The sequence below is a fragment of the Chanos chanos genome, chromosome 6, assembly GCF_902362185.1.
Source record: "Chanos chanos chromosome 6, fChaCha1.1, whole genome shotgun sequence".
NCBI classification, from domain to species: domain Eukaryota; kingdom Metazoa; phylum Chordata; class Actinopteri; order Gonorynchiformes; family Chanidae; genus Chanos; species Chanos chanos.
Window position 1 is genome coordinate 45,114,558 of NC_044500.1, and position 10,282 is coordinate 45,124,839.

The window sequence follows — 10,282 nt, forward strand, 5'->3', positions numbered from 1 at the left end:
AAAGAGGATCTACTGCTGTCATAACTCAGACAGCCAATCAGGTTCTGGTTTTGATATTAATCTGTAACTGGGGTGTGAATAATTTGGGAGACCATTGTAACTGAGGACTGTCTGTGTAAAGACTGTATGTATTAAGTCTGTCTTTGTGAGATCTTCTACAGAGGGTATTTGTTGTAAGTCTCTTTGTGTCCAGCAGAGAGGATTAGAGATACAGTAAAAAGAGAATTGTCAGAATTTTGAATGGCAAACTCTCTCTCCCCCTCCAGTGGTCAGTGTTGTTTGAATTCCATAGAAAACAACTTCCTAGTTTTCTTTGTTCAGTCTTGTTTAGCCTTGTTAGTTTAATCATTGTTCACACGTGTTTTCAGTTAGTTAGCCTGGTTTAGTTTGGTATAAGTACTCCATAGGTTGCTCTGTTACTTTGTTTGGCATTGTTTGGTGTGTATCCCAAGTCACATTGGTCTTCCTTCCTGCCTGAATTTCTGAAGACTGCTTTAAGTTTTGAAGCCCTTTTTGTTATACTTGTTGGAAATAAAGAGACCGCCAACCTGCATTTACACAATGTGACACTCTCTCTTTCTTGGAAATGTCTAATTACAGTTATAATGTTAAAATGACTTTGCTGCATTTTCTGATGAGAAACATGATGTGGTTATTATGGATGGAGGTTGTAGTGAAGGAGTGCTGTGATTGTAGCTGAGATTACTCTAATGATCATCCTCTGATTCTTCGCTACATGTTTTCTGGGGAGATCTTTGAAGTGCTGGCTGGGAGGTGTCGCTTAATGGCTGATTTTGTCCTGATTAAATCACTTTGTAATGGCCAGTCTTGTCCCATTGCTAAGAGATTGTTTCAAACAGAGATAGACAGTCCAGTAAAATCACATCATGTAAGTTTTTATACTTTGTGTGGCATGCAGAGCAGGGAGTTTGTTTGTTGAAAGTTTGTAGTGTCGACTATGCCACCTAGGATCATTTCACCACCAGGAAAGGTTTAACCACCTTTAACCCAAAAAGGTCACACAGGTTTGAAAACTCAAGAGACCAGAGAGGTGATTCCACAAATAATATGAACATTTTTATTAACAATTTGATTTAAAAATGACAGGTAACCCCACCAGTTAGCGGGTCAGTACGTCAGTAACAGCCTGAGCAGACGCTGACAACGTTAACACACACACATGGGACACAGTGAGGAGCTGCACATAAAATATTACACTAATGAAAGCAAAGGGAGCCCAGAGCAGGGCTGGGGCTTACCGTGGTAGATGGGGTTAACTGAAGGGGGAAGGGGACCTGATGCTACACACCACACAATCCAAATAACACCCCGAGGGCTCTACAGTAAAGGACTAGCGGAAAAACTGATAACAGTCAGGTCCTTCTTTAATACAGAGGCCACTTCTCTTTTCAAGCCAGGTGTTGCCTTCCAGCCATCCCAACACAGCGCTGAATATCAGGCCAGATGAATTCAACCATAATGGTCAACTGTAACTAAAGAATACACGTTAAGTGCACACACACACTATAACTCTTAACGCAGCAGTAAGTGGAGTGGAGTCCCAGCAGCTAAAAAAAGGGACTTCCATAAATCTTCAAGATGAACAACCAGAGGGCTGTACAACCAAGCGAGGTAACTGGCTTATCCAGGTAACTGCTGGTTAGGTTCACACCGAGTAAGCAGTAAATCTCCTAATAGAAGAGCCCTTTGGCTTTGTTTTGCTAGGAGAATGAAGCCATAGAGCTCTTCTATTAGGAAGTTTACTACTTTGAGTTAAGTTAACCAGAAGTTACCTGGGTAAGCCAGTTACATCACTTCATAGTACAGCCCTCTGGTGTACAATTAAACAAACTGGAGAAAAATAATAAACAGCAAAACAAAATAAGAAAAGCAAACAAAAGGGGGGGGGGGGGGGTGAAGCAGCCAGCAATTGCTTGGCCATGTACATACCGGGCTGGGAATAGCAACCAACTAAAAATACAGTCACAAAAACTAGTAACAATAATAAAACAAAACATTAAAACACCAGAGGGACAACAAAAACGACTTTCCAGATGAGCAACCAACAAAGAAAACAGACGCAACAAACCAACGGAAAACCCAGCAAAAACTCAGTGGACAGTGACCGAGTGGAAGGGTGCAGGTCAGCGACAGCACTCACGGCTGTGACGGACGCAGACTGAACAGCGGAGACGAACCAACGCGGTACAGAGACAAACCCCCCCCCAAAAAAACAATAAAGACCAAAGTAATGTAGAGACAAAACAGTAGCGCCGCCAGGGAGTGGAGGCAGTGAACTTGAAAAGGGCCTCCCACCGTTGTGCACAGCCAGCCCTGCAAATGCCGGGAAACAGAGGCGCAGTCTCCCCAGCAGCGAAAGGGTGGGAGCTGCAGAGTCACACATCACTGACAACAGACCAGAGACTGAGAGAGGGAGTTGTGTTCGCTAAATGCAAAATGGGAGCCAAGTGAAGCTGGAAACATAAAATAAGCCGGCCTACCTCAAACGAACGCGAAGCGGCCTTAACCAGAGGCTCAAAGTGGAACAATACCACTCCGCACCAGCAGCAGAGAAACGAGCCAACTACGTTACAAAGCAAAGAGCGGAGGCAGAGGTAGCACCAGTGACTCACACTATAAACCTCCAGTACATGAAAACAGTAAGAGTGCATACCTTCACAACAAATCAGAGAGACACGGTGACTCAAACAGCCAAGCCAAACTGCAGAGTACAACACCACCAGGTTCCAGAAGAGGCGGGGAATGGTAGAAGACTTACACCCACGAAGCCGTCACCTGCATAGTTATAACGCGGAAAGAGGACCGCCCAGTAATTAAAGTGCCCACGAATCAGCAAATCCAACACAGAGACAATTAAGTGGGCAGGAAGGGAGGAGGAAAACCCTACCTGCTACATCTGGAATTTGACCTCTGACCTTCGAGACAGAAGGTACATCATTTCTTATGCATTTATTCACAGATACCTGATGAATTAAAATAGTACTGATTTGGAAAAAACGGTCTGTCTATGTTGAATTGATTGAACTGAAGTAAATTAATGTAAACTGAACTGATTGTCTCTCTATCTGAATCCTGTGTGATTTTCACATTCAGTAGATATTTTGACAGCACTGACTCTGGCGAGGGTGACTCTTATTACATTCAACTCAGTCATAGAGCATATGACACAGTCTGATGGTCATGTCAACCATACCACATCATTACTGAGTCTAAACTCTATCAGACCCTCCAGAGACTTCCAGTTTGTCTGAGTCTGGAGATTCATCTCATTACACAGCAGTACATCAATATATCCCATTACTGCCACTTCTCCTCACAGTAATCAACCAATAGTAAGGTGTGGAGAGTGTTGGTTCTAGATAAACATCATGTGACCAGCGGACAGAGACAAACAAAAAACACCTTCCATAAAATAGCCCTAGAATACATAGTTTTCATAAGTCATCGATATGTCTGTAAACATGCAGTCACACATTAGTACAGGGCTGCCCAACAGAGAACCAGAGCAGTCTACTTTACCTGTAATTGAACTTAAATAAACAGGGAAAGAAGACATGAACCTGGTAACCATTTCAAGCCTGAAGGGGATGTTTTATTTTGTAAAATGAATTACAGATATTGAGTGATAGCAGTTCATTTCAGACCATTAAAGCATTCATAAGGGAGTTTTAATGTGCTATTATAGATGTTGTTAACTGGTTATTATGCTCTATGAAAATGATTTTAGGGCATCAGTTCCCATGAGGAGAACAGTTATGAAGAGATGGGCTCTGTTCCCTAAACAGACTGTTAATGAAAACACAACTTTTCACTAAAACATTTCTTCCCCCACATTCAACACCTTTCCTCTGCTCTGTGTCCCCAACACTGACACTAATTCACTATCCTCAGTGTCAGTTTACCACACATATGTGATCAGTTTTTACACACAAACCAATGACATGCTGTTGTTATCACCTTATTCTCTCTCCCTCTCAAAGTCCAGTACAGTTCCCTGAGAAGAGGTTGTGGGTATTTAGTTTTATGCATATTTGATTATGCACCAAACTTCTTATTTCAGACTTGCTATTCAAAATGATCAGTGTCTATGAATGAGGATTACCTCTCTCGGCTGTAGAGAACTGCTTAACAACTTAAATGGAAATTCAGTGTTCAGTGTGAATCTCTGTGTCTCCAGCAGAGAGCAGCAGAGCGACACTACAGCAACAATACACATGTAGTTTCTTCAGGTGAGACTGCAGGTGCGTTTGTAAACCCCCACCCCACTCTGTGTTGCTCTCTCTCTCTCTTTCTCTCTCTCTCTCTCTCTCTCTCTCTCTCTCTATCTCTATCTCACAGACACACACACACACATACATAAACACACAGACCATACCTCTCTGTTTGCAATGAGTGATCTGCCACTTTAAGACAAACTTACACTCACACAGAATCAGGAAGTCACTCATACTTTCACTTTAAGAGACATGAAACTGATCTGAGCTTCCTGATCAGTGTGTGTTTAATCGTTTGTTCTTATTTCTGAGTGTGTGACCAGTAAAATGGCAGAAGCCAGTATTTCAGAGTTTCAGGACCAGTTCATGTGTCCAGTCTGTCTGGATCTCCTTAAGGATCCTGTGACTATTCCTTGTGGACACAATTACTGTATGGGCTGTATTAAGGGCTGCTGGGATCAGGATGATCAGAAGGGAGTCTACAGCTGCCCCCAGTGCAGACAGACCTTCACACCAAGACCAGTTCTATATAAAAACACTATGCTGGCTGAAGTGGTGGAGAAACTGCTGAAGATGAGACTCCAAGCTGCTGCCCCTCATGTTCACTGTTATGCTGGACCTGGAGATGTGGAGTGTGGTGTTTGTACTGGGAGAAAACTCAAAGCCATCAAGTCCTGTCTGGTGTGTCTGGATTCCTACTGTCAAACTCACTTCGAACAACATGAAAAACTGTTCAAAGGGAAGAGACACAATGTTATTGATGCTACTGGACAACTACAAGACCAGATTTGCCCTCATCACAACAAACTGATAGAAATTTGGTGTCAAACCGACCAACAGTTCATGTGTTATCTGTGTCAGGTGGATGAACACAGAGACCATAAAACAGTATCAGTATCAGCAGAGAGGACTGAAAGACAGGTATGTACAGGGACTTCTCTTACAGCTCAATGAGAATGTGTGCAAATGTGCACTGACCACTGATAACTGCCATTTAGATTCAGGAACATAAAAGCTGCTTATTGTATCATAAATTCACACCAACCTTGACACTGACTGCCTCCACCTCTACCATCACACTGAGGTTTAGTCAGTAGGTGTGGAGTTGTTGGTTGTTGTTTTTTTTTTCAGCTGAATTAGCTTTACTTGTTTGGAAAAACCATCGGCGTTGTTGTACTTACAAGTTCCTGTTATATTGTTATCGTTATTTTAAAATTACATCTGAATCAATCGTTAGTTTTAAGACAGCCGGAGAGTTAAATCAATCATTGTTGCCGAACGTTATTGTATTTGCACTTTTGGCATGTTTAATGTAATAGGACTGGTCGACCACAAGGGGGCAATGTAAGGAAATGTGCTGTAATAAACCTTTGTCCAAACCAGCACCTGCTCCCTTCACTCTTTTATGCTGACACTTCGTTTATTCCTTAACTCATGTGAAAATGGCGAGTAAAAGTGCAAAGTTTTGGGAGAAGGGAGAACAAAGTGTCATGTAGATTTTAAATCGATGCCAGGTACATCGACAAAATGAAAACAGTTAGCAAACTGTACTCACAACTACTGAGGAAATCTTACTTGAATAAAACAATTCTTCACAAACGTTGACCGATCATCACAGAGATATCAAGGCTTGTTGATGTAATATAACATATTACATCAATATAATGTGTTGGTATAACCGATGTAATATTATGGTATATATACAGTGTAGGGAACATAGCAATTACAGTTTATTACATACATTTAAATATATTTAAAACTAAAAGAAAAAAGGCAGAGCATTTGTCGGGTTAAATGCCTATTCCTTTGTATTTAATTACACATTCCCTTTGAATTCAGTTACATGATGATTGTCTCCACTGATACTCTTGTATTGATTACAATAACAATTATTTATTACTACGGACTACTCATTAAATATTCCGCATTTTCATTTTAAAATTACAGATATGAATTCATATTCAAAGGGGATTACGCTACAACCAAAGTGAAAAAACAGTAAAATATATGAGAGGAAACAGGTTCAAAATTAAACAGTCGAAACAGTGAATTTTTCTCATACTAAGATTCATTGGATACAGAAGACTGTGTGTAAATTGGCCAAGTGTGATGATGTGTTTTATTTGTGTAACAGAAGCAGTTGGGAGAAAGTCAGAGGAAAACCCAGCAGAGAATCCAGGAGAGAGAGAAGGAGGTGCAGGAGTTGAGACAGGCTATGGAGTCTTTGAGGGTGAGTGTTGAACAGAGGAGAAGACAAGAGCTGGCTGCTGGAGGAGTCATTTGAGGGCTCAGTCAGGGTTCTCCTTCAGTCAGTCAGTGAGGAGTCCAGTGTTGGGCTACTGTCCAATCCCACTGAGTCACAGTGTAGGGAACAGACTGGCTGAGTAAGAGCTGAGTGAAGTGTGTGATTGTAATGGACCCCCCTCCTCTGTGTGTGTGTATGTGTGTCTCCTAACAGCGCTCTGCACAGGCAGCAGTGGAGGACAGTGAGAGGATCTTTACTGAGCTGATCTGCTCCATTGAGAGAAGGTGCCGTGAGGTGACAGAGCTGATCAGAGATCAGGAGAAGAGTGAATTGAGTCGGGCTGAAGGAGTCCTGGAGCAACTGGAGCAGGAGATTTCTGATCTGAGGAGGCGAGACACTGAGCTGGAGCAGCTTTCACACACAGAGGATCACATCCATTTCCTCCAGGTAACAGTGGAGGACAAAATGATCACCAATATAACAGTAACTGACTTCTCAGTAAAATTTGTATAAACTTTTGTTTCCATCCATCAAGACTGTACTTGTGTATCTTTGTGTGTGTCAGTAAAATGTGTATAAAGTTTCCATCCATGTGTGTGTGTGTGTCTGTCTGTTTAGAGTTTCTCGTCTCTCTGTTCCCCTCCTGGATCTGAAGTCTTACCCAGCATCACTGTCAGTCCACACCTCTCTTTTGAGGATGTAGGAAAATCTGTCTCTCAGCTGAAGGAGCGACTGGAGGATTTCTGTGAGGAGGAGTTTGGAAGACTTTCCAGTAAATGTTTAGGATTTAGATACTGTTACTTAAATGTTGTAAACAATATTTCATTTCAAGTATTTTCTGTTCTATTTCTCTATATCTCTTTCTATCACTTTAATAATGAGTCTAATGAATCCTTTTGTTTTTGTAGTGACAAACACTGACATCATTCCTCTCCCTGAACCCAAAACCAGAGAGCAGTTCTTACAATGTGAGTAACACGCACACACACACACACACACACACACACACACACACATGCTCGAATGCAAACTCTCATAGCTCAGTCATTACATGATTACAACAAACCTTCACAACTCCTACACAGCTTAACTCCTTAACAACTGTTATGCTTTAATTCATTATTATTATTGTTATTATAATTACTATTATTATTGTTGTTGTCATTATTATTATTGGTTCTCTCACATTACAGTGTTACATTTATTGTCATAAAATGATCTACTTTGGTAACATATCTGACACTAAATCTTGTTGAATTGAATTAAGATAGAGAGAGAGAGAGAGAGAGAGAGAGAGAGAGGAAGTGAGAAGAATCATGAGTTAAGTAAGTACAGGAAAGACATTAAGAAATTAAAAGATAAAAAGACAACAGAAACTTTTATAAAAAGTGAAATACCATTTGACACTCACAGTGTGACAGTTGATTAGTGAAGTTGACAGTTATGACTGTTAGACTGCTGACAGTTTTCAAACATTCCACAGTCACAATAAGCCAACAGCAGATAAGCTCCGCCCCCTTTGATCCCTCCCCCTTTAGTGATTTTACTATAGTGATATTTTCGTAACTTATGACAATAAAGCCCTAAAATTAGTTTAACTGAATTAACTAGGAGGAGTAGATGTACAGAGAAAGAGCAAGAAAGAGAGACAGTAAGAAACAGAAAGAGAGAGAGAGAGAGAGAGAGAGAGAGAGAGAGAGAGAGAGAGAACTGTTTGGAGGTTATGTTCCTGAGAAGGAATCAAGTTTACATTTAAAAATTAATATGAGAAAGATTATCTATGTGACAAAGTTGACAATGGACAAAAAGTGTCTGGTTTCGAAATTTGAATTTAATATAATGAAACATAGGCTTAACATGAAGTGAATATTATATTTCATTCATGTCTTTCTTAATGCTTTTTAAAATTGATTTCAGTGATTCAATATTTCATTTCTAAAAAAAGACAAATGTTCATTTGTCATTTTTATTCCTCAACTTCACCAGATTCCTGTGATCTCACACTGGATCCCAACACAGTTAATAAACACCTCTGTCTGTCTGAGGGGAACAGAGTGGTGACATGGAGTTATAAAGTACAGCTATATCCTGATCATCCTGAGAGATGTGATGGGTGGTGTCAGGTGTTGTGTAGAGAGAGTGTGTCTGAACGCTGTTACTGGGAGACTGAGTGGAGTGGGGATAGAGGGGTTTCTATATCAGTGTCATATAAAGACATCAGGAGGAAAGGACGGGGTTATGAGTGTTTGTTTGGATTTAATGATCAGTCCTGGAATTTGTTCTGTTCTCCCTCCTGTTACTCATTCACGCACAATAATAAAGAGACTAAACTCCCCATAGTTCCCAGTTCCTCCAGAATAGGAATGTATGTGGACCACAGGGCAGGAACTCTGTCCTTCTACAGCGTCTCTGACACAATGACCCTCCTCCACAGAGTCCACACCACATTCACTCAGCCCCTCTATCCTGGGTTTTATGTCTGTGGTGGATCTACAGTGAGGTTATGTCACCATCCAAAATGAATAAAATAGAATGGTCCAGTTATGATCAAATGATTGTGTTGTATTATCAGATGACAAACATGATTTGGTTGTTATGGATGGAGGTTGTAGTGAAGGAGTGCTGTGATTGTAGCTGAGATTACTCTAATGATCATCCTCTGACTGTGGGAAGTTTCTCTTAATGTGTTTGTTGTTTTTTTCCCTTCATTTTGTGAAGTTCAATGTGCCCCCATTGTTGAGAGTTTGTGTGTGAATCAGAGATGGAGAATTTTGTACAGGAAGACTGTCATTGTGTAAGTTTTTGTTTTCCTAGAATTTGAGTTTTGATTCTTGACACTGAAAATTCATTTTTCATCCACTTTATTCACATGTTCTTGAATTCATTAAATCATTGAGAACATCAATAAGAAAGAAGTGTTATGTTCTCTCTCTCTCTCTCTCTCTCTCTCTGTTTCTCATACATCCACAGTCAATAATAATAAAATTATTATCCAGGACCAGAATGACAATGCACCACAGATTCTTTACCCAGTACAAACTGGTGGCTCAGTGGGAGCTGAAATGGTGCCATGTTCAGCAGATGTTGGCTACCTTGTAACTAAAGTTGTAGCAGTTGATGTGGACTCCACAGTCAATTGCTATGATAACGCGCCATCAAGATGGCTGTCGTTTTCTGAGCTCTTCCTTAAGCTTTTTCTGAGCTCATTCACAATGTGTAATAAACACACTTACACACTTACTCTGAAACAGACACATTGAATGACACACAAACTTTCTTACAGGAATTCTTCTATACCATTCAGTCCTACACACACATCAGAGATAAACTCACATCAACATCTCTGTCACAATCTCTTTCTCTCTCCCTTTCACACACACACACACACACACACACACACATTTGATCTCAAACAAATACACACTCTCTCTGTGATAGAAAGGTGAAAGGTGGTGATTTGTAATTAAGAGGTTTCTGGATCCTGTGGAAACTCAGTCTGCCTGTGACCACAGCCCTGCTGGTCAGACTACACTTCATTTCACTAGTCATCACTTACACTTCTCACTGATAACTCACTGTGGAATCACACACAAAAGTCTTATCATTTCTGTAAATAGTAATGCCATTTTATTTGCTGTCATGGTTACAGCTTTTTTGTCAATTTATTCCTTTTGTTTCTAGTGTTTCCCTTTCCCTGTGTTCCCTCTGTTGGTTTGTCTGCTCTGTTTTGTGTGTGTGTTTGTGTGTGTGTGTGTGTGTGTGTGTGTGTGTGTGTGTGTGTGCATTGTGGGCATGGCGTCTC

At 40.7% G+C, this 10,282-nt stretch overlaps 1 protein-coding gene across 1 annotated transcript; it reads left to right on the forward strand.

The window, feature by feature from the left end:
* Nucleotides 1-4,562: 4,562 nt before the first annotated feature.
* On the forward strand, nt 4,563-9,002 carry LOC115814603 (tripartite motif-containing protein 16-like). Its single transcript, XM_030777501.1, has 6 exons — nt 4,563-5,156; nt 6,370-6,465; nt 6,694-6,927; nt 7,099-7,252; nt 7,389-7,448; nt 8,467-9,002. The coding sequence occupies exons 1-6, from the start codon at nt 4,563-4,565 to the stop codon at nt 9,000-9,002; spliced, it is 1,674 nt and encodes a 557-aa protein (XP_030633361.1).
* The last annotated feature ends 1,280 nt before the right edge of the window (nt 9,003-10,282 follow it).

Bases quoted from the DNA above. Each gene is read 5' to 3' on its own strand.
- LOC115814603 (XM_030777501.1), top strand. From the start codon at position 4,563: ATGGCAGAAGCCAGTATTTCAGAGTTTCAGGACCAGTTCATGTGTCCA. The intron at 6,466-6,693 runs GTGAGTGTTGAA...GTCTCCTAACAG, and splicing joins AGGCTATGGAGTCTTTGAGG to CGCTCTGCACAGGCAGCAGT. The intron at 6,928-7,098 runs GTAACAGTGGAG...CTGTCTGTTTAG, and splicing joins ATCACATCCATTTCCTCCAG to AGTTTCTCGTCTCTCTGTTC.